The sequence below is a fragment of the Daucus carota genome, chromosome 4, assembly GCF_001625215.2.
Source record: "Daucus carota subsp. sativus chromosome 4, DH1 v3.0, whole genome shotgun sequence".
Taxonomy (NCBI): Eukaryota; Viridiplantae; Streptophyta; class Magnoliopsida; order Apiales; family Apiaceae; genus Daucus; species Daucus carota.
In genome coordinates, this window is record NC_030384.2 from 15,129,876 (window position 1) to 15,154,299 (window position 24,424).

Consider the following 24,424-nt stretch of genomic DNA (forward strand, 5'->3'; position numbering starts at 1 on the left):
GCTGGTTAGTTTTGAAAACTTTACGTTCAAACTGGTTAGTTTTGTGAGGGAGCCGTTTAGTAAAGGATATTGGGTTTTGCCTTGGCTGGGTGAACCCCTGGGGTCCCATAAGGAGGCTTGTACGCTTGCATCGAAGACATAAAGGAGGCTTTCATCGAAGACATAAAGGAGGCTTTCATCAGGATGGAACTTCATTGGGAGATGTTCTAGGGGCTGTCCCTACTAGGGGTTACCACTACGTGCACCCCAGGGTGCAACTGTAAGGCTGCAGCTAGAGGATACAACTGGCAGGGCTGCACCCGCCTGGGCAGAAGCCTAGCAGAGTTATGCCAGGGCTTTTCTTCCTTAATTATAGGAGGATGAATTGGAGATGGATCGGGAGTGTTATAGCTATCCTTTATCCACGAATTAAGGGATAAATACTCCTAGTTTGAGGATAATTACTACATGTGTACATATCTCATGTACATACTCGGATATATATATAGACACACACACACACACACACACACACACACACACACACACACACACACACACACACACACATATATATATATATATATATATATATATATATATATATATATATATATATAAAGGGCCTTCTCCTTGAGTAACCAACAAAAACTCTTCTAAAAACTAATTGTTAAAGATACAGGACATTAAGAAAAAAGAGGACACGTACTTGTCTTGAAACCTAATTACTGTAAACAACATCATTAGTCCTGTATCAAATAAAATATACTCAAATCTACTCCACATATTAGGATAAATAAAATATATTTATAAATAATACAGTACAATACATAACATTGAAAATTAAAGAACAAAAAATACAATGTCCTGTATTTATTTATACTTTGTAGTCCTTTATCAAATAAAATATACTCAAATCTACTCCACATATTAGGGTAAATAAAATATATTTATAAATAATATAGTACATAGAATACGTAACATTGAAAACTGAAGAACAAAAAATACAATGTCTTGTATTTATTTATACTTTGTAGTTTACTCAGCGCATCTGTATTTTGTTTGCTATATATAATATGATTTTTTTTTATTTGTGTAATTTTTTATTTTAATTTTCTCGCATGTTCTGTATTTTATTTGTCATATTTCATTGTTTGTTATTTGTTCTTTGATTTATAACATTTTTTATATTTTAATATAAAAAATGATTTTTTTTATTTTTGACCTTTAAGTATGTTCAATATGTTTAGTTGATGTATTTAATATTAATATTATGATTTAAAGCACTCAAAAAAAATTAAAATATAAATCAAAAAATTTATAGCAAAATAAAAGTATTAAAAAATATGGAATACAAAACAGAATAATTAATCAACGTGTAAGGATTACAGTATATGGCATGCAGTTACTCAAAGTTACTGGGCACATGTAGCAGTTACATAGAAGTGGGGTAGATGTAGAATTGAATTGTATGGCTAAGATCGAAAGTTACCAGGTTACTAAAATAGGAGAGTTCCCCATTGAACCATACCCTGTATATATATATATATATATACCCCACTTTCGATCTTAGCCATACAATTCACTTCTACATTTACCCCACCTTATATATATATATATATATATATATATATATATATATATATATAGAGAGAGAGAGAGAGAGAGTGAGAGAAATTCTATGGAGACTGAATTTTGTGGAGGATGGAGAGACTTAATCACAGGCATTCATTTCTTACACATCCAAGGGCTCATGTTATTTGTCCTGCACATTCGTTTTCTCTCCCAATCATGTCATGCACTTCTAATTCGGTGAACAACAAGCAGTACTTCTAAATCCCGCATAACATAAAATAATAATTCCATAATATTGGTGTTCAATCACCGAAATCTTAACAAATAAAAATAATAATTGCATACAAAACAAAGATGTAGTTGGACATTGCTATGATTGGAAATGAACTCATTATCATTGTTCCGCAACGAATTGAATTTGTTGCAAGACAAAATAACACTTAGATATATCACAAATATGCGAGACAAATTATTAATATTACATCACTAAAAATGCAAGACAAGAATAGTGTAAATTATAAAGATAGTTTTGAATTAAAACTAAAACAAGAAATGCAGGACAAGAATATTAATAATACATTACCAGACAAGCAGGACCAGAATAGTGTAAATTATTAATATCACATTACTAGAAATGCAGGACAAAGAATATTTAATCATGTCCATTAATTGCCAAATTATTTTAACGGTAGATCATGTAGTCTCTAAGGACTCCAATGTTTTTTGTCTTACAAAGACCAAAAACTTTGGAGTCCTTAGAGACTACAAGATCTACCGTTAAAATAATTTGGCAATTAATGGACATGAATAAATTTTCTTTGTCATGTAATATTAATAATTTACATTATTCTTATCCTTCATTTCTGGTAATGTATTATTAATATTCTTGTCCTGCATTTTTTGTTTTAGTTTTAATTCAAAACTATCTTTATAATTTATACTATCTTGTCCTGCATTTTTAGTAATGTAATATTAATAATTTGTCTCGCATATTTGTGATATATCTAAGTGTTTCTTGCAACAAATTAAATTCATTGCAGGACAATGACAATGAGTTCAGTACGTGCCAATCATAACAATGCCCAACTACATCTTTGTTTTGTATGCTATTATTATTTTTATTTGTTAGGATTTCGGTGATTGAGCAATAATATTATGAAAATTTTATTTTATGTTATATAGGATTTAGAAGTTCTACTTGTTGTTCACCGATTTAGAAGTGCAGGACAAAATAGGGAGAGAAAACGAATGTGCGGGACAAATATCTGCAACCCTTGGATGGATAAGAATTGAGTGGCTGTGATTAAGTCTCTAAAGCCTCCACAAAAATCAGTCTCCATAGAACTTTTCTCTCTCTCTCTCTCTCTGTATATATATATATATATATATATATATATATATATATATATATATATATATATATATATATGGAATCCTATAATTTTTTGGAGTCTTGGAGTTCAAATACAGGCCCTCCATTTTTATTTAGATCCAATGGCTAATAGAATATTTGATTTAATTTTTAAAAAGTATATTTTGTTTTATAATTTACACAGAGAGCCGCGTTTTTTTGAGTAGGCTCTGTTCACGCAGCAGTTGAAACTGCTCGAGCGTTTCAAGGAGTATGGGAAGAAAAAATATCCTGCATTTTTTCTTATTGTTCTTAGCTAGATATCTTGGAGAACTTAGGCACCGGTGTTCATCCCTTTCCTTTTATTTCATATATTATGGAAGCAGGAGGGTTGGAGTTCTGGACATGACTCGATTTGTGTCTTTTCATTTCCATCTCTCTTGTTTTGGGATTTTCTTCATTGATCGATCTTCATCTATAAATAAGTCTGATGTTAAACAGTGCTTGGTGATGTAATATATTGTATATGTTTCGAACTTGTATTTACTTTTTTATTTTGCAGGCAATTTACCCATTGTCGTCGTTTTCTCAAGAGGCATAAAAGTCCCTACAAAAAGCGATGCTATTTTGAATAAATATAGATATTTACTGCACTTTTCAAGTTATAAGCCACCAATGATATCAGATGTGGGATCTCGATGCGTCTACTTGGAATTTTCCTTTGGGTAACCATAACTAATTATCCTCTATACAACTATCTGATATCATGATAGTGCAGACTGAATATGTAGGCTACAGACATCACTTTCTCACAAATAGCAATATCGATTCATATAGCCACAAAAAAAAATGAACATGCTTTCGTTGTCCTGCAAATAAATATCAAGTGCATTACTCAATTATAAAGAGTATATGACGACCCATCAAATATAAATCAGTTGCAGGACACCAATTCAACCAAAACGTACTTGGGACACAATTTACCATCATCCATCAATCACTTAAAGGACATGCAAATCAATTGCAGAACACTTACAGGACATGAAAATCAATTGCAGAACTTATACGTTCTGCATCGTCTAAAGACATCACTCACCACTGGAAGAAGCAGTCTGACCCATCTCGGGTAAACAAATTTCTGAGTGGTTTTAGAAGGAACAACAACATCTTTATTTTCTTCAGGTGTAGGTGATTCAACAACTAGAGCTCTCGAAGTTCCCAGTGTTTTACTGATAAGTGGATATCATATACACTTGGAAGCTTTCGTTTTGACTTAAATTGATGAAATGGCCTCAAGCTTTTGATGTTTTTGATATGTTTTAGTATTGTGTTGTGTAGGTTTCTTGGAAGGAGTATGAAGAGGAGATTCATAGCTTTAAGTGAAAAAAAACGGCGAAGCAATCGGATGTGCGAGTCAAAAGTTATGGAAAAAGAAGCGCCGGCAGCGCGGGGCTGCGAAAGTGGCGCGCCCGCGCCATTTCATCAGGGTGGTGGTGCGGCCGCCCCACTTTTTGCGTGGCCGCCCCACTCTGGACGGGAAAAAAGGCCTGTTTCGCTCGTTTTTGATCCGTTTGAAGGCCCGTTTGCTGGGGAACTTAAAGAAAGGCTTAAGGAACCTAAAATATAACCTAGAAACATTCCAAGGAGCAAGTGACGGCTACAGAGAAGATCTAGATTCATAGTTTTTCTTTTGTCTTCTTCCAATTAGGCGATACTTTGGATGCTCATTCGGATTTGTTTTGAAACTCTTGTTTTACTCTTTTGATATTGTTTAGACTATTCAGTACCATGTTTACTCTTATTCCCATGATAATGAGAAGTTCGATTATGAGCTAATCATTATCGTGGGATTCTAGCGGATTTATATATGGATTTCAGTAGTGGATTTGCCTTAATTATTTGTGTGATGAATGTTTAATTTCTTCGTATTGGTTGTGCTTATTCTTCTTGGATGTGTAGCTAACATCTAAATTGTGTATTAATCTTTATTGAAGCGACAATAGATATATTGATTTAGAACTTGCCATGCGAACAGAGGATTATGTATTCGGTATACATGATTAGTGGTGTGATTTTAACCATCTCGCATCGCCCTATGTAATCTTGATAGATAACTTGTTCTTCAACCGTTATGTTTTCAAATCTTATAGACATATAGGGTCTAAGCATAATTGGTGTATGTTTACCTTCTATCTTAATTGTGGATGTGAAACAGTACGGTGCACGTATAACGACAGTTAGCGTGTATAAGTCTCGTGTTATCTGATTAGTTATTAACCATCACATATCAATAAGGCATAACTCTGAATGAAGTATATAATGAAGTTAGAATCCCATGTTTTATTCTCATTAGTAATTCGATTTTAATTCTCTTAGTTATAATTCGACTTGATTTAGTTAATTTAGATAAAACCAACCAAATTGTTATTTGTCCGAGCATTGAATAATAGCCATACATTGGTGCATAAGTGCATATTTCTGAATACACCAGTCTCTGTGGGAACGAACTGAATTTGATTCTATACTACTTATGACCACGTACGCTTGCGTGATTTTGTGCGAACAAGTTTTTGGCGCCGCTGCCGGGGACTCGGTGTTATATTTTAGTTTATGTGCTTGTCATCATTGGTCGTTAAAGTTAAGTGACTTGGATTATTTTCTCACTTTTTTTTCGTTTGTGTGTGTTTCAGGTAGTTGAGTGATGTGTATGCGAACACGTTCTCAGGCCCGTAAAGAAGCATTGGCAAAAGCAGAAACGATGTGAGTACTACAATGGGTGACCAACCACCAGTGGCGAATGATACTAAGGCTCTTAAGGCTTTCTCTGAGCCTAAAATCAATGACATTTAGTCGAGCATTGTTAGGCCAGCAATCGCGGCCAATACTTTCGGAATCAAACCGATCACTATTCGGATGGTTCAGAACTCAGTTCAGTTTGGGGGTTCTCCGACAGAGGATCCTAATATGCATATTCGGGATTTCATTGAGATTTGAGACACTTTCAAGTTCAATGGTGTTACTGACGATGCCATCAAATTGAGGTTGTTCCTATTTTCTCTAAGGGATAAAGCTAAGGGACGGTTGCATTCTCTTCCTGCAGGATCTATTACGACATGAGAGGATCTGGCTCAGAAATTTCTTACTAAGTTCTTCCCTATGACCAAAACAGCTGCAATCAGGAATGCTATCACTCAATTCTCTCAGCCATCTGGTGAAACTTTATGTGAAGCTTGGGAACGCTACAAGGAGATGCTTCGAAAGTGCCCACATCATGGGATGCCTGATTGGATGGTTATTAATTGCTTCTATAATGGCTTGGGTCCTCAATCGAGGCCAATGCTTGATGCATCATCAGATGGAGCTCTATGGGCTATGAGCTATGATGAGGCTTATGAGTTGATCGAGATGATGGCTGCGAATGAATATCAGAATCCTACTCAGCGTCTTCCTCAGGGCAAAGTAGCAGGAATTCTGGATGTTGATGCTACTTCAGTCATAGCTGCTCAGCTTAAGGCTCTTACTATGAAGGTGGATTCTTTGGCAAATCTGGGAAATCAGCAGCCACCTTCGGTTTGCGAGCTATGTGCGGGTACTCATACCACTGATCAGTGTGCCATATCTAGCGAGTCAGCTCAGTTTGTGAGCAATTTTCAGAGATCTCAGCAGCCAGCTCCGGCTACTTATCACCCGAATAATCGGAATCATCCGAATTTCAGCTGGAGCAACAATCAGAACTTCATGCCACAACCGCAACAACAATTTCAGCAGCAAGGAGCTAGACCTTTCAACCCTTCTGGTTTTCATCAACAAATTGCACCGAAGCAGCAATTCCATCCATCCGGATTCCAGCAACAAAATCATGGGGTGGCTGGACAGTCTTCCAACGAAAGATCTGAATGGGAAGAGATGAAACTAATGATTAAAAGCCAAGAGGTGTCAATCAAAACTTTGGAGAACCAGATTGGGCAGATTGCTAACACGTTGATTAACAGACCACAAGGAATTCTTCGTAGTGATACTGAGGCCAATCCGGGTAAGAAAGAGGTGAAGGAACAGGTACAGGCAGTCACTTTGAGGTCCAGAAAGGTTACGAAGGATAAAGATTCAGCAACAGAGCATAACAAGGAAGAGAGTGAGCAACGGGTTGAAACACCCGTGCTCTCATCTAAGTCTGATAGTGAAAAAACTGTTGTTGACGCTGACAAGAAAGAAATCAAAGAGGAAGCAAGCAAGGAATCAGCCGAGAAGTCTAGTCGTAAATCTAATAATGGGGACAAGCAAGTATATCCACCTCCCCCTTTTTCGAAGAGACTTCAGAAGCAGAAGCTCGACAAACAATTCACAAAATTTCTAGAGGTTTTCAAGAAGTTAAAAATCAATATACCTTTTGCGGAAGATCTAGAACAGATGCATCTATGCTAAGTTCATGAAAGGTATTCTTTCTCAGAAACTCAAGCTTGAGAAGTTGGAGACTGTAGCTTTGACCGAGGAGTGCAGTGCGGTGTTGCAGCAGAAATTGCCCCCAAAGCTGAAAGATCCAGGAAGTTTCACAATCCCGTGTACTACTGGGCAATTGTCCTTCGACAAGTGCTTGTGTGACTTGGGAGCTAGCATCAATCTGATGCCGTTGTCTGTCTTCAAGAAACTTGGTCTGCCGGAGCCGAAACCTACAAACATGTACTTACAACTGGCTGATCGGTCCATCACATACCCGAGAGGTATAGTGGAAGACGTCTTGGTTAAGGTGGATAAGCTCATCTTCCCTGCTGACTTTGTCATTTTAGAGTTCGTGGAGGATAAAAAGATTCCCATTATCTTGGGAAGGCCGTTCTTAGCTACAGGCCAAACTTTGCTCGATGTGCAAAAAGGAGAGCTTACAAAGAGAGTTCAAGATCAGAGTGTCACTTTTAAGGTGTTTAACTCAATTAAATTTCCAACCGACGAAGAAGAATGCTTTAAGGTGGAGCCACTAGAATTTGTTGAAAATTCTGAGACGGGGCAAAAGCTAAGGCCAGGTACCTTGGAGAGAGTCTTAACATGGGATTCTGATTCCGAAGATGAGGGAGTAGCGGAGCTTAAAAATTTTCAAGAGCATCGTAATCCATCTATTGAAGAGGCTCCGGAACTCGAACTCAAACTACCTCCGGATCTCTTAAGTGATGTGCAGTTTAGAAGGTTGTCACGACGCATAGATGACATGCATGACATTCACCGCCGTTTTGCAAAGGATTTGACTCAGGCTCTTGGGAGGGCTTTTCGAGCCATTGGTGTTGAGGTTGATTGGCCAGTGTTTGGAGATGGCATGGTATTCGCCACCTGATCCTCCACCCGAGGAGGGTGATCCTCCCGACTTCTAGGTATGCTCTTTATCCTTATTATCACCTTCAATGAAGACATTGAATATTTTAAGTTTGGGGGTGGTAATCTAAGGATTAGTAGTTGTGTGTCTTCATATAAGTTGCATGTTGCATATAGTTAGTACTACCTCCTTCCCATTTTAATTGTCCACTTTCTACAAATCACACATATTAAGAAATATTAAATGTGATATGTTGTTACCATTGTCATGCATGGATTATACAAAAATACTACTAAGTTTTCATTCATTTTTGTTGAAAGTCAACATAATTTACATTGTAAATCATCAAAATTGTATGGGATAATAAATGTTAACATTGAAACTTTTATATATTTGTATTTGACAAAGAATATGGACAAATAATATGGGAAATTTTTTCTTAACAAAGTGGACTATTAAAATGGGAAGGAGGGATTATTATCTCATATAGTTTGCATATTAGTACGTGTTTTTTTAATATATATATATATATATATATATATATATATATATATATATATATATATATATATATATATATATATATATGCTTCTGTTTAATATGTGTTAGTAGTTTCATATAGTGCATTTGCATGAATCTTGAAGTTGTGTTCCAAGTTGATTTCCTATGATGAGTTTATGTGCATAATTTCTTGGCTAGTAGTCTTTATCATATGTGATGCCTTGTTACTTGGAAACTGCTTGTGTGAAAATTGTAATTACACTTATGCTCTGAGATAAGACTTAGAGTAACTTATTTCTTGAGTCCTCGCGTTGAGTCGGGCGTAGAATGAGGATTATCCCCTTTTTGAACTTAGAGTTGGTAAATCTTAAGTTTGGGTGAGTTAAGGGATGAATATGCCTTTCTAAAAAAAAGATGAAAAGAAAAAAAAAGATTAAAAATTGTCAGGTACTCGTTTGAGATCAATGGGTAGAATGCAATGTCATGTGAAAGGGACGATCTGTGTACTTGTGCTGGTCTTAAGTGCAAATGTATTAGTATAAGCAAATTCTTGGTGACTTTTCACAATCCTTGATTATTGGAGAATTACTTGATTAAAAAAAAGGAATAAGCGAAGTCGAATGGCGGTCGTGACTCACTTACACTGAGAAGCGTCCCAACCTTAGACTTAGCAAGAAAAAAAGAAAAAAAAATAGAAAAAATAGGAGAGGCATAGGAATTCTTTAGTGACCCTAAATTGTAGTTGACTCTTTAGTAAACAAGTGTTTAAACCTGATTCTGATTAACAGCTCATAGTGAGGACTCTGTTGAAGTTTGATAGTCTGTATTTTGTTTCACTAGAGAGCATGCTAGCACACACGAGACACTTCGCACTTGTCGTGGAAGAGAACACGGCTAATATGTGAAAGAGATGAATGCTGAGAATGTTGCATATTCTGAGGATTATAAGTTAACAAGGATTACACTTCATGATTCGATTAGATGTAGGCATTTAGTTGCATTCATGCATTGCATTAGTAGTATTTGTGTGTGTGTGTGTGTCTATGCTTGAGGACAAGCATCAGTTTAAGTTTGGGGGTGTGATAAGTGGATTTCATATCCACTTGGAAGCTTTCGTTTTGACTAAAATTGATGAAATGGCCTCAAGCTTTTGATGTTTTTTATATGTTTTAGTGTTGTGCTGTGTAGGTTTCTTGGAAGGAGAACGAAGAGGAGATTCATAGCTTTAAGTGAATAAAAACGGCGAAGCAATCGGATGTGCGAGTCAAAAGTTATGGACAAGGAAGCGCCGGCAGCGCGGGGCTGTGAAAGTAGCGCGCCCGCGCCATTTCATCAGGGTGGTGGCGTGGCCGCCCCACTTTTGGCTCGGCCGCCCCACTCTGGACGGGAAAAAGGCCTGTTTCGCTCGTTTTTGATCCGTTTGAAGGCCTGTTTGCTGGGGAACTTGAAGAATGGCTTGGGGAACCAAAAATATAACCTAGAAACATTCCAAGGAGCACGTGACGGCTACAGAGAAGATCTAGATTCATAGTTTTTCTTTTATCTTCTTCCAATTAGGCGATACTTTGGATGCTCGTTCAGATTTGTTTCGAAACTCTTGTTTTACTCTTTTGATATTGTTTAGACTATTCAGTACCATGTTTACTCTTATTCCCATGACGATGAGAAGTTTGATTATCGTGGGATTCTAGCGGATTTATATATGGATTTCAGTAGTTAATTTGCCTTAATTATTTGTGTGATGAATGTTTGATTTCTTCGTATTGGTTGTGATTATTCTTCTTAGATGCGTAGCTAACATCTAAGTTGTGTGTTAATCTTTATTGAAGCGACAGTGGATATATTGATTTAGAACTTGCCATGCGAACATAGGATTATGTATTCGATATACATTATTAGTAGTGTGATTTTAACCATCTCGCATCGCCCTAGGTAATCTTGATAGATAACTTGTTCTTCAACCGTTATGTTTTCAAATCTTATAGACATATAGGGTCTAAGCACAATTGGTGTCTGTTTACCTTCTATCTTAATTGTGGATGTGAAACAGTACGGTGCACATATAACGACATTTAGCGTGTATCAGTCTCGTGTTATTGAAAGGCATATGTTCAGCCTATTTGTAATTAAAGAGGTACCAACTCAACTCTGATAAGAAAGCAAGGTAAATAGCAAGTACTGTTGAAGGAATCCGTACGAAGAACGTCAAGTGATTTATTGAAATTATATGTCTGAAGAATTTCAGGATGCTGCTGCACACCACTGGAAGAAGTTCATTAATATGTTCAAGCCTCAGTGTACAAATAATCTTTTGTAGCACGTCCAGAAGTCCAGAAGGTATAAAGTTTTAATACTTTATTTATTCAGAAGATTCCATACTATTGTTACTAATGAAGAAGAACTACGAAGACAAAGAATCGACGAACAAGCCACATCTCAAATGTTTATTTGATAAAGAATATTTAATTCAGCTAGATACAGATGAACCAGACAGTACATTTGTGTGTCAGCTACTCTAATTAAGTATTCTGCATCAACTACAAGTGGCCGTTCAATCAAGACAAAGATCTACAAAGTTTAATCTAGCCGGAAGTCTCTGCTGATGAAGATATACAATATTATAAGTATTTATTTAATTATCTCACTATTCAAAATAATTAAATTGATTGTATAATTTATTTATTAAATTAATTCACCTTCGAATTAATTTAATTTATGAATTTATATAATTAATATAATTAAGTGGGTAATTATCTAATATTTATATATATTAAAAAGCTGATTTAATGCTTCATTTAGCTCGGTATGACATTATTAAATAATGTCATACCGTGCCCCTGTGTAAGACTTTCCCTGGAATGTGTTAAAATGTCATTCTGATGTTGTTTGTATGTATATTTCATTCGGTATGACTTTCTTATTAGAAGTCATACCGTTTGCATGCATCTGACTTCATCTGGTATGACATTAGAATGTCATACCGTGTCTGTGGATCAGGCATTCTCAGTTGTGTGTATGACTTGCGTTATTATGACATATAAATGTCATACCGAAATCTTCTACATGGCTTTGGTGGTGTAAGTCATACCGAATGACTTAGTGACCAAGTTTAAAATGTCATACCGTGCCTATGCAGTATGACATTGCTTAATTATGTCATTCCTTTCTTGTTTTAGGGCATGGCTTTGTGTAACAATGTCATATCTTCCTTTGTAATGTCATTCCTAAGCTTAAAAGTCATTCCTTTCAATGTCATACCTAGTTCAAAGTGCTTGCCTATAAATATGGCTTCACTTCTTCATTTTCAAGTGTTCATTGCATTGTAAAAGCTTTCAAGTTGTTTGTAACTTGCAATTGTTATATCCACAGTTTTCTGTGCTTTGATCACTCGATTGTTTTAATCACTAAGTTAGAATACATCCTGTCGAATTCATTCTACGAACTTTAGTGGACATTAAAACGAACCTTATTAATTATATAACGACTTAAAACATTGTTATATTAATTAATTAAAATCTGATTAACCAGTTTAATTCAAATCAGATTATTCCGCCGCGATTATTTTGTGACGATTGTATTCAACCCCCCCTTCTACAATCGTTTCCGGACCTAACAATTGGCATCAGAGCGAGGTTGATACCATTTTTCCGTATCAGATCCTATACACACTCTGTAACGTCCAAATATTTTTTATTCGAATTAATTTTATTCCAAAAATTAATTCTGATTTAAAATATTTTTCTTTCAAAAATCCAAATCTCATCCAAACACTATTCACTTCAAATCCTTAAATATGAGTACACAAAAGATCAGTAGCATCAAAATCCCACCGTTCAGCCAGGAACACTTTGGCCTATGGAAGAGGCACATGTTCCTATTCCTCCGCACCGCGAACAGAAAATACATTGGGATTTTAGACAAGGGTGTTACTACTCCGATGAAGGTCATATTAGCACACGAAGAGGATGGTGTGTTGATACCTCATCAGGTCATTCCGAAAGAACTTTCTGAGTACACCGATGAAGAGAGTGATCAGATGAACTTAGATGATGCTCTTCAACTAATCTTGGTTGAATCTCTAAATCCAGTGATGTACAATGCTGTTGTAAATTGTACGAACGCCAAGCAAATCTGGGATACATTAGAGATTATCAATGAAGGCTCAGAGGAAGTTAGGGAAAACAAGAAAGAGATACTGATGGCTCAGTATGAACAGTTTGGTTCTCATCCCGGTGAAGGGATTTCAGAAGTATTTATCAGACTTAATAATTTGATAAATAATTTAAATCTGAATGGGAAATTCTACGACAAGAAAGAGGTCAACATGAAGTTTCTCTTAACCCTTCCTGAACATCTGGAACACAGAATCACTGCCATCAGGGAAAGCAGAGATCTGAATGAGATTTCTCTGGAAAGACTCTACGGAGTTTTGAAAACTTATGAACTGGAGCAAGTTCAGAGTAAACAGAGATATGGCTGGGGTAAAACACAGAACCAGTCAAGAGCTCTAGTTGTTGAGTCACCTATACCGGAAGAAAAGAAGGATGTTGTTGTTCCTTCTAAAACCACTCAGGAGTTTGTTGTACCTGAGATGGGTCAGACTGCTTCTTCCAGTGGTGACGAAGAGTTCTATACAATGGAAGAGCTGGAACTGTTAGAAGATCAATCTCTATCCCTGTTTGCCAAGAAGTTTGGAAACATGAGATTCCGGAAGAACCCTTCCTATAAATACAAACCTACTGTTAGTAAGTTTCAGAAGGGAGGCTATTCATCTTCAACAAGCAAAGGAGGATACAAGACTGGGATGGTGGACAGAAGTAAATTTAAATGTTTCAACTGTGGTGAACCTGGACACTTTGCAACTGAGTGCAAGCAGCCCAAGGTTCAAGGAAAGAGAAAGGATTCGTATGATGAGCTGAAGCAGAAGTATGATGCACTGGTTAGAAAGCATCATGGTACTTCTGGAAGTCAAAGCTTCAAGAGCAAATCATATCTGGCAGAAGGCAAAAGCTGGGATGATACAGATAGTGATGAAGAGGAGCAGCTAGGGAATGTTGCTTTCATGGCTACTACTGGATCATCTTCACCTCCTCCTGCTGGAAGCTTTCAGGTAGATCCTACATGCCCTAAACTTTTTATGCAATTAGGACTTGAAAGAGATGATGCTATTAAAAGATTGAAAGCTGCCAATCTTAAAATTGATACTTTAGTCTTAGATATTCATGCTTATAAAATGAATGAGATGAAAGTATTAAAACCTAAAATAGAACAATTGACTATGGATTTAGGATTTCAATGTGCTAAAGTCAAAGTTCTAGAGAAAGGTGAGATTGCTTTAAGACTTCAGCTAGACGAAGAGAAAGTGAAATGTAAAGCCTTTAAGGATGCCTCCATGATAGTCAAAGAACTTAATGATAAACAAGAGATCAAGAGAACTGTTGGAATAGGCTTTGACTATAACAAATCTGTAGGTAAGGCTAGCAACATTACTCCTTTTAAGAAGAGTGCTGAAGAGAGAGGGATTCCTTTTGTTTTGAAAGATTCCCTTAAACCTTTGTTTAAAACCTCAGAAGCTGAACCTCTTTTAGAGACTCCTGTTGTCATTAGATATGAACTAAAACAGGAAGACCTTAAAATGAAAGAGAGTAATAAGATGAGAGATGAGATTCTGACAAACCTGAAACCAATTAAAGTGAAAGGCAATGTTAGGTTGCCTAAAGCTGGTTTAGGTGTCAACTCTGAGAGAACTAAATTCAACAAGCCCAATAATTTTGTGAATAGTAAGAACAAGAACAATAGATGTCATTCTACTGAGAACTTTAAATCTGATAACAAAGTTAGAGTAGAATCTGTTGACGTTCCTACTGTGATGACTGATATTCCTGTTGCTCCTACTTTTGATGCATGTCATAAATACTGTGGTGTTGATAATTGTATGACTTGTGCTTTCAATTTGATGTCTGCATATTTTAGAAATTTGCATGCTAAAAATGAAAACACATCACCTAGACAACACACAAACAACAAGCATGCTAGATCAAAGACTGCTAGTCCTTCTCACAAAAGAAAGGAGACTTATGTTCCAAAGCCTAAAACTAAGGTTTATAAGGCTGTTGTTAAGGAAGTAAGTTCAGTCAAGTCTGAACCAAGTATCAGTCCAAGGGGCTCTGTTGTATTACCTGATAGAAATCAATTCTTTAAGTTTGCTGGACCCAATCAAGTGTGGGTCCCAAAGACTGTCTAATCAAGTTGTCTTTTGCAGGGTGCCAGTGGAGTTGTTCGTGTTACCTGGGTGCTTGACAGTGGAGCGTCAATGCACATGACTGGCAATAAATCCCTGCTGGAGGACATAAGAGAAGGAGCTGGCCCTACAGTCAGTTTTGCTGATAATAGCAAAGGTCGTACTGTGGGATATGGCAAGTACAAAATTGGAAGGATCATCATAGAAGATATTGCAATAGTTGAAGGACTTCAACATAATCTCCTGAGTGTCAGTCAATTCTGTGACAAAGGATATTATGTTCATTTTGAAAAGGAGATATGTATCATTAAACATATCAAGGATAAGCGTCCTTCACTATGTGGCATAAGGAAAGGCAATATATTCGTAGCTGATTTATCTTCAGGACCAGGAAACGAAGTTCACTGTTTCTACGCCAAAGCGTCTGCTGAAGATAGTTGGTTATGGCATAAGAAGCTCTCACACCTCAACTTCAAAACCATGAACTCTCTAGTCAAGAGAGATCTAGTGAGAGGTTTGCCTTCCCTGGAATTCTCATCTGATGATCTTTGTGAAGCTTGTCAGAAAGGAAAAGCGAAGAGAGCATCTCACAAAGGCAAAACCATCAATACCATTACAGATCCACTTCATTTGTTGCATATGGATCTGTTTGGCCCTGTGAATGTTGCATCCATTGATGGAGGAAGATATGCCTTGGTTATTGTGGATGACTTCTCAAAATTTACTTGGGTTTACTTCCTGGCTTCTAAGGATGAAACCCCGTTGACAGTGATTGATCATATAAAGTCAGTTGAATTAGAAAAGGGTGTGCCAGTAAAAGCTGTAAGGTCAGATAATGGCACTGAATTCAAGAATCAAACTCTAATCAACTATTACTCTGAAAAGGGTATTAGAAGGCAGTATTCAGCACCAAGGACTCCACAGCAGAATGGAGTAGTCGAAAGAAAGAATCGTACACTGATTGAAGCTGCAAGGACTATGATTGCTGAATCAAAGCTTCCACTGTACTTTTGGGCTGAAGCTGTGTCTACTGCCTGCTATACCCAGAATAGGACCTTGATCAATAAAGATCATATGAAAACTCCATTTCATTTGTATAAAGACAAGAAACCATACGTCAAACATCTTCATGTCTTTGGAGCCAAGTGTTTTGTTCTCAAGGATGGTGAAGAGAACTTGAACAAGTTTGAGCCAAAGGCATCTGAAGCAATTTTTGTTGGTTATACAAATAATGCTTATAGAGTTTTTGTAATTGATACTCTGTCAGTGAAAGTTAGTGTCAATGTAACATTTGATGACACTAAACTACCAAGTTTACAATCTGCTGATCCATCTGAATCTCTGAAGTTTGATAACTATCCAGATTCTGATTCAGATGATGATGTGCCACCTGAGGTTGCAACAGGTGATGACAACAATGATAATGATCCAGGCAATGGTGGAGGAAATGGCAATAATGCTGGAGATTCCACTAATGCTAGTGGTGGATCATCAAGTCAACCTGGCAACAGCTCAGGGGGAGCTGGTGGATCAACTAGTCATACACATCAGCCTAATGATGATACTGCTGAATCATCAAGGACACAACTTCCAAGGGAAAGGATTTGGAGCAGAGATCATCCCTTTGATCTGATTATTGGTGATCCTGATGTTGGTGTAAGGACTAGAAGTGCTACGACAAATGAATGTCTATTCTCTGGTTTTCTTTCACAATTAGAACCAAAGAAAATAGACGAAGCACTTGCTGATCCTGATTGGGTTCTTGCCATGCAAGAAGAACTCAATCAATTTGAGAGACAAGAAGTCTGGGCCCTAGTTCCAAGACCAAAAGGAAAGTCTACAATTGGATCTAGATGGGTCTTCCGTAACAAGTTAGATGGTGATGGCATTGTTGTGAGAAACAAAGCCAGACTGGTTGCAAAAGGTTATTCTCAAGAAGAAGGAATTGACTACGATGAAACTTATGCTCCAGTTGCTCGTCTTGAAGCCATCAGAATATTTCTTGCGTTTGCTGCACACTCCAACTTCAGAGTTTATCAAATGGATGTGAAAAGTGCATTTCTGAATGGAAAGTTGGAAGAAGAAGTATATCTGGAACAGCCCCCTGGCTTTGAAAATCCAGAATTTGCTGATTTTGTGTACTTCCTATTCAAAGCTGTCTATGGGCTTAAGCAATCACCAAGGACATGGTATGACACCCTCTCTGAATTTTTAATTGAAAATAAATTTACTAGAGGTGTCATAGACAAAACTCTCTTTTACAAATTGCATGATAATGATATGATATTTGTTCAAATATATGTTGATGATATTATATTTGGTTCTACTAACGATAACTTGTGCAAGAGATTTGCTAAGTTAATGCAGAGTAACTATGAGATGAGTATGATGGGTGAGCTGTCCTACTTCCTTGGTCTTCAAGTAAGCCAAAAGGAAGATGGAATATTCATTTGCCAATCCAAGTATGTCAGAGATCTTCTTCGAAAGTACAATTTAGAAGACTCTTCCCCGGCAAAGACACCCATGGCCACTGCCACAAAGCTTGACCAGGATAAATCTGGTAAGAAAGTTGATATAACAAGCTATCGAGGTATGATTGGCTCTTTACTTTATCTTACTGCAAGTAGACCAGATATCATGTTTGCAACATGTTTATGTGCTAGGTTTCAAGCTGATCCTAAGGAATCACATCTTATAGCCGTCAAAAGAATCTTTAGATATCTTAAGGGTACACCTGGTTTAGGTATTTGGTACCCTAAGAATACTGGTTTTGACTTAACCGGCTATACAGATTCTGATTATGCAGGTTGCAGGATTGACAGAAAGAGTACGTCTGGAAGTTGTCAATTTCTAGGACGTCGATTAGTTTCCTGGTACAGCAAGAAGCAACACTCAGTGTCCACTTCTACTGCTGAAGCTGAGTACATAGCTGCTGGCAGTTGCTGTGCTCAGATTCTCTGGATCAGAAACCAATTAAATGATTATGGTATTTCTGTCGACAAAATTCCAATATTTTGTGACAACACCAGTGCCATAGCCATTTCAAACAATCCAGTGCAACACTCCAGGACCAAGCACATAGATATCAGGTATCATTTCATTCGAGAACATGTCATGAATGGTACTGTGGTGTTACATTTCGTACCCACAGCTGATCAGATTGCAGACATCTTCACGAAACCACTTGATGAATCCACTTTCTCTAAGTTGGTTTGTGAGCTAGGGATGTTAAATATGCCATGATTCTCTTTGTATATAGCTTATATGTATTTTATGTATTATTATATATTTTTGTGAATTTTCTGTATAATTATATCTATTTTATTAGTTTTTATATAATTGTTTGTAAATTATCTGATAATTTTATGTGTAATTATGCATGTTCATATCTGTCTCTTTATTTTTCTAAGTGCTGCAAACTCCCCTGTAATATTCTCCATGCATTTAGATAATTATATGTATTTATTTTGTATTTTTCAAAATTAATTAAGCATAAATATTTGTTTTTAAGTTAATTCATTTTACTGAATTAAAGTTAAATTCATAAGTATTTATATTTAATTAAAGTTGAATTTTACAAAATATATGTGTAATATTTTATATATTGCGTGTATTAGATTTTTGATTTAATGTGCAAAAAGGTTTTATTGTTTTTATTGGATCAAAAATCATATTATTTTGCTTTATTTTCTTAAGAAACACCGGTTTTGAGCTACTGTGTTTGTGGTTTGTAGGTTTAAATCGATTTGTTGATGTTTTGGGTCAACTGATTTGAAACCCTCTTTGCCTTGTATTTCGAAATTAGGGTTTTGTGAAAGTATTTGGGGATTTTTGTACTAAGTGGAGCTTAAGACTTTGTTTGGGGACCTTACTTAGCCATTTTAAATTAAATTAAGTTTTAATTCGAATTTAACCCTTTAATTCGAATTATTAATTAATTTAATTAATTGATATTTAATTATTAATTGAAATTTGTGAGAAATTTGAAAATTATTATTTTATTTGAAAAATTCTCACTTAATTCAATTTTTAATTTTAAAAAAAATGGCCGGTCGTTTCGTTATCGAGGAGACTAATTTAAATGGATTTTTCGACCCCGAGGCCAGTTTGGCTCGATTTAGACCGTGGGTCCGGTTTCTGAATAGCCAGTCGCTCGTCAGCACTGCTATTACAGCTCATGCAGATCTCCAGATACAGCCAATTCAGGACTTCTACACGACAGCCCTGAACACTACTTTGTTGGATAATCATCGGATTTCTGGAGATGTACACAGAGGACGTACGATAACTATCAGCACTGATGATGTGAATCGGATTTTGGGGTTTCCAAGGGATAATTTTGCTGAACTCCCTACGGAAGCTGAACTCACCAATTTCTTCGAGACAATCTTATACCAGGGTGAGATCAATCTGCCTAGAATGTTGAAAGGCAATCTGAAGCCTGAGTGGGATCTTTTCTTCGACACTTTGGCTAAAGTGTTTGCTCCGACCACTCGCAAGAACTTCAATGTAATAACCTCGCTGCTTCAGAAGATTGGGTTCAGCATTGTTTACAATCGTCGGATTAACTTTGGAAAGCTTATTCTTCAAGCCATTCTTTCCAAGTTAGGGCCTCTGAGGAACAGATCGGTTGAACAGAACGCGAAGGTTGCATGCTTTTATCCTCGCTTTATCATGCTGTTTCTGAATGACAAGATGACCGACGCTGAAAAGGAACACTACTCCAACTCTCCTGTGGCACAAGTTCCTCGTGCCTGCACCAAACTTATGACTCAGTTGGATAACAAGAATAAATTTGCTAACGTTCCACTAATCACCACTCCTCACTTGCTCCAAATGTTCAATGCTCCTCTTCAACCATATCAAATGCAAGTGGCTCATCCACCTCAACCTCAGCAGCAGCAGCAGCAACCTCAAGAACCTCAACCCCTACAGACTCAACAACCTACACTTCAACATCAACAACAACTTCTACAACAACAACAACAGCAGCATTCACCTCAACAATCCCAAGAAGCACAATCTTCACACCACTCATCCAACCAATCATCATATCACTCCCCCATCCTTCAAACAGAACAATCTAACCCTTCATTTGAAGATCAAACTTTGGATTATGATCTCTTCGAGCATCAACCATCTTCATCTGAACCTCTCCCACACCAAACACAATCCCAAATCATCCCACAAACACAATCTACCTCACAACCCCTACCCTCTGACTCTCCTATCAACCCAGAGCTGCAGTCCTTCCGTCAGGACCTACAGGTAGCTCAGGTACTTTCTAACTTATCATCTAATTTTAATGTTGATACGTCAGATTATCGTTGTGATCTTGTTTGTGACATGGATTTTGTTTTCCAGCCTACCAGCAATGAACCTGACAACACACAGGTTCATAACCTAGCTGAAGATTCTCTTCAACAAATATTCGTTTCTCCAAACACATCAACCAACACTTCAATGCAACCTGTTCGTAAAGTTGCGAGGAAACGGAGTTCGAGTAGTTTGATGAATAAACCCACAGCTCTGTCTCCCTCAAAGAAGCAAAGGGTGGAAACCTTGGAGACACCTGTAGCCTCATCTGTACCTTCCCAACAAGGCTCAGATTTTGATATGGCAGATAAGCAGTCTCTGGACCCATTCTCTCTACAGGATGTGGCCATTGAAATTGACCGTCCGGCCGCGGTAACTTGTACAGAGTCAAGCACTGCGCTAGCACTCACGCTAGTGCCAACCCAAACAGATACACAGGTTACTATGTTTACTGAGTGCACAGATTTTCAAAATCAATGTCTTATTTATGAAAACTTTGCTGATCTCCCTTTCTTTTCTGATCAGGCGGAACTTGGCAGCGTGCAAGTTAATCTGCCCTCACAGGCTTCCGGAGGACAATTTGTTCCTCCACTACCTTTGAACCCATCTCAGGGGACATTGGTAGTATATACAGGTACAGCGGGAAAAGTGAATGAACAGAGTGATGTAAGGCAAACACCGAGCGATACACATGCACGTGAGGCTAGTGAAACAGCTTTGAGTGTACGTGAGGTGAGTGCACACACTGACCCGGCTCTGTTTGAGGAACAAATGGCTAAGTTACGAGCAGAATTAGCCAGAATGATTGCTGAGAATGAGAAGCTCAAGGGTGCACAGTTGGTGACCCTGCAACAGAAAACTGAGGAGAGGCCATCCAGTTCTTACAGGGATGAGCTTAAAGAAGAAATACATGACTTGGCTGTTGAAATGAGGTCTAATCATGAACTTTACATGTCCAAATTTGAGACCATCGACAGCAAGTTAGATCAACTCCTCAGAAACTCCAATAAGTCTGATGATCAACCCTCCGGAGAGGATCCCTCAACTAAGGGGGAGAATAGAGACAAAGGTGACAGAGATGATAGAGGCAATAGCTCAAATCAAAGCAACAAGGGAAATACCACTTCTGGATCTGCCCCTGACAAAGAAACTCATAAGTCTAAAGGCAAAGAACAGTTACATCAGTCCGACAATGTTTTCAATTCTGATAGTTATGATGACTATCCACAGGATATGGATGATGATGACATCTTCGATGCTACCTATCGTCAAGCAGAAGAAGAAGAAGGTATATTTGATGAGGGTTATTTGTTTCAGGAAGAAGAACCTGTTGACCTAGAACATGAGGAGAATGTCCGGAAGTTCAAAGCTGAAAATGAAGCTAGAAAGCGTAAGCTTCGTGATTTCCAAAAACTTCTAGAGGACAAGTTGATCACAGAAGAACAAATCAAGATCGAGAAACAGAAAATCTATGATGCTGCAATCAAGCAGAAGAATCTTGATATAAGGAGGAAAGAAGGAAAAAGCTGGGACATAGCAAGAAGAATTTTTAATGGACCTCAAAGAGAGCCTTTCGATGACAACAAGTTCTTATCTCTGATCTATGATCTTAGAGAGGTAAACTCTGATGAGGATGTCTTTATGCATGCCTTTGCTTTGGAATTGAATTATGTGACTGTGGGAGTCAACAACCTGCTAGAGCAATGGGAGCTAATTGTCTATACACAGAGGAATGGTTCTTTCAGACTATCTGTCGAATCTCTGAAATCACTCTCTGTATCTGAGCTCTGGGTGCTTCGGAATAAGGTAAAGCGCAGCTCCAACCTGAATGAACTTCTTCGTGACAAACTGCTGGAACAAGCTGTATTCCACAGTCCTCAGGTTGTCAGGAATCCTTATTGTGTTAAGTTCATTCACAAGGAGATCTTCAGCACTGTCTATCTCAACGAAGAAGCCTTGTCAAAGTATCCCGCTAAGCAACTTGCTCTTACCTCCACTCTGTTAAGAACCAAGGGCTTCGCTTCTAAAGCTAAGTCTGATGCTGATGATGTGATTCTTGCTTACTGCACTCGAAAGAATGTTGGTCAGTACTTTCGAAAGATGAAACATGTTACAAAATCTCAGCCATCAGACTTCCGAGAAGACCCTGTGGATTTGGAAGTACTACATCAACTGGCTCTGGCAAAGGAACGAATGAAGCGTGGTGAATCCACTACATCTGAAGTGCCAACCAGGGAAGAACCATCAACTCCTATCCTTCACACTTCTAATATCGAAGAAGGAGAAGTTGATCTTTAGATTCATTAGGGATTTGTAATATATGTTCAGTAAGAACATCCTTTTGTAATCTAATGTAATCTTTTGAATTCTGGTGAATGTTTAATGAAATACCAGAAACTTTTTGCTATTTACAATCCATGTTTAATCCTTTGTCTTATCAGTTAGTTGAGTTATCCTCTCGATAATTTGCATGTTATGTTAACAAACAAATAGGGGGAGATTGAAAGGCATATGTTCAGCCTATTTGTAATTAAAGAGGTACCAACTCAACTCTGATAAGAAAGCAAGGTAAATAGCAAGTACTGTTGAAGGAATCCGTACGAAGAACGTCAAGTGATTTATTGAAATTATATGTCTGAAGAATTTCAGGATGCTGCTGCACACCACTGGAAGAAGTTCATTAATATGTTCAAGCCTCAGTGTACAAATAATCTTTTGTAGCACGTCCAGAAGTCCAGAAGGTATAAAGTTTTAATACTTTATTTATTCAGAAGATTCCATACTATTGTTACTAATGAAGAAGAACTACGAAGACAAAGAATCGACGAACAAGCCACATCTCAAATGTTTATTTGATAAAGAATATTTAATTCAGCTAGATACAGATGAACCAGACAGTACATTTGTGTGTCAGCTACTCTAATTAAGTATTCTGCATCAACTACAAGTGGCCGTTCAATCAAGACAAAGATCTACAAAGTTTAATCTAGCCGGAAGTCTCTGCTGATGAAGATATACAATATTATAAGTATTTATTTAATTATCTCACTATTCAAAATAATTAAATTGATTGTATAATTTATTTATTAAATTAATTCACCTTCGAATTAATTTAATTTATGAATTTATATAATTAATATAATTAAGTGGGTAATTATCTAATATTTATATATATTAAAAAGCTGATTTAATGCTTCATTTAGCTCGGTATGACATTATTAAATAATGTCATACCGTGCCCCTGTGTAAGACTTTCCCTGGAATGTGTTAAAATGTCATTCTGATGTTGTTTGTATGTATATTTCATTCGGTATGACTTTCTTATTAGAAGTCATACCGTTTGCATGCATCTGACTTCATCTGGTATGACATTAGAATGTCATACCGTGTCTGTGGATCAGGCATTCTCAGTTGTGTGTATGACTTGCGTTATTATGACATATAAATGTCATACCGAAATCTTCTACATGGCTTTGGTGGTGTAAGTCATACCGAATGACTTAGTGACCAAGTTTAAAATGTCATACCGTGCCTATGCAGTATGACATTGCTTAATTATGTCATTCCTTTCTTGTTTTAGGGCATGGCTTTGTGTAACAATGTCATATCTTCCTTTGTAATGTCATTCCTAAGCTTAAAAGTCATTCCTTTCAATGTCATACCTAGTTCAAAGTGCTTGCCTATAAATATGGCTTCACTTCTTCATTTTCAAGTGTTCATTGCATTGTAAAAGCTTTCAAGTTGTTTGTAACTTGCAATTGTTATATCCACAGTTTTCTGTGCTTTGATCACTCGATTGTTTTAATCACTAAGTTAGAATACATCCTGTCGAATTCATTCTACGAACTTTAGTGGACATTAAAACGAACCTTATTAATTATATAACGACTTAAAACATTGTTATATTAATTAATTAAAATCTGATTAACCAGTTTAATTCAAATCAGATTATTCCGCCGCGATTATTTTGTGACGATTGTATTCAACCCCCCCTTCTACAATCGTTTCCGGACCTAACAGTTATCTGATTAGTTATCAACCATCACATATCGATAAGGCATAACTCTGAATGAAGTATATAATGAAGTTAGAATCCCATGAAAGGCATATGTTCAGCCTATTTGTATTTAAAGAGGTACAACTCAACTCAGATAAGAAAGC

At 37.0% G+C, this 24,424-nt stretch overlaps 1 protein-coding gene and 1 non-coding gene across 2 annotated transcripts; one reads left to right on the top strand and one right to left on the bottom strand.

Moving 5' to 3' along the window:
• Window positions 1-6,076: 6,076 nt before the first annotated feature.
• On the bottom strand, window positions 6,077-6,183 carry LOC135152517 (small nucleolar RNA R71). Its single transcript, XR_010291692.1, has one exon. It is a non-coding gene; the product is annotated as a small nucleolar RNA R71 (small nucleolar RNA).
• On the top strand, window positions 6,182-9,939 carry LOC135152207 (uncharacterized). The gene is made up of 5 exons (XM_064092045.1): window positions 6,182-6,544; window positions 6,866-7,261; window positions 7,353-7,554; window positions 7,690-8,144; window positions 9,895-9,939. The coding sequence occupies exons 1-5, from the start codon at window positions 6,182-6,184 to the stop codon at window positions 9,937-9,939; spliced, it is 1,461 nt and encodes a 486-aa protein (XP_063948115.1).
• The last annotated feature ends 14,485 nt before the right edge of the window (window positions 9,940-24,424 follow it).

What these genes read in the sequence shown, in the direction of transcription:
- LOC135152207 (XM_064092045.1), top strand. Translation starts at nt 6,182, where the DNA reads ATGCCTGATTGGATGGTTATTAATTGCTTCTATAATGGCTTGGGTCCT. An exon ending in CTAGCGAGTCAGCTCAGTTT is followed by an intron (nt 6,545 to 6,865) that starts GTGAGCAATTTT and finishes TTGGAGAACCAG; the next exon opens with ATTGGGCAGATTGCTAACAC. An exon ending in GTCTGTCTTCAAGAAACTTG is followed by an intron (nt 7,555 to 7,689) that starts GTCTGCCGGAGC and finishes TTGTCATTTTAG; the next exon opens with AGTTCGTGGAGGATAAAAAG.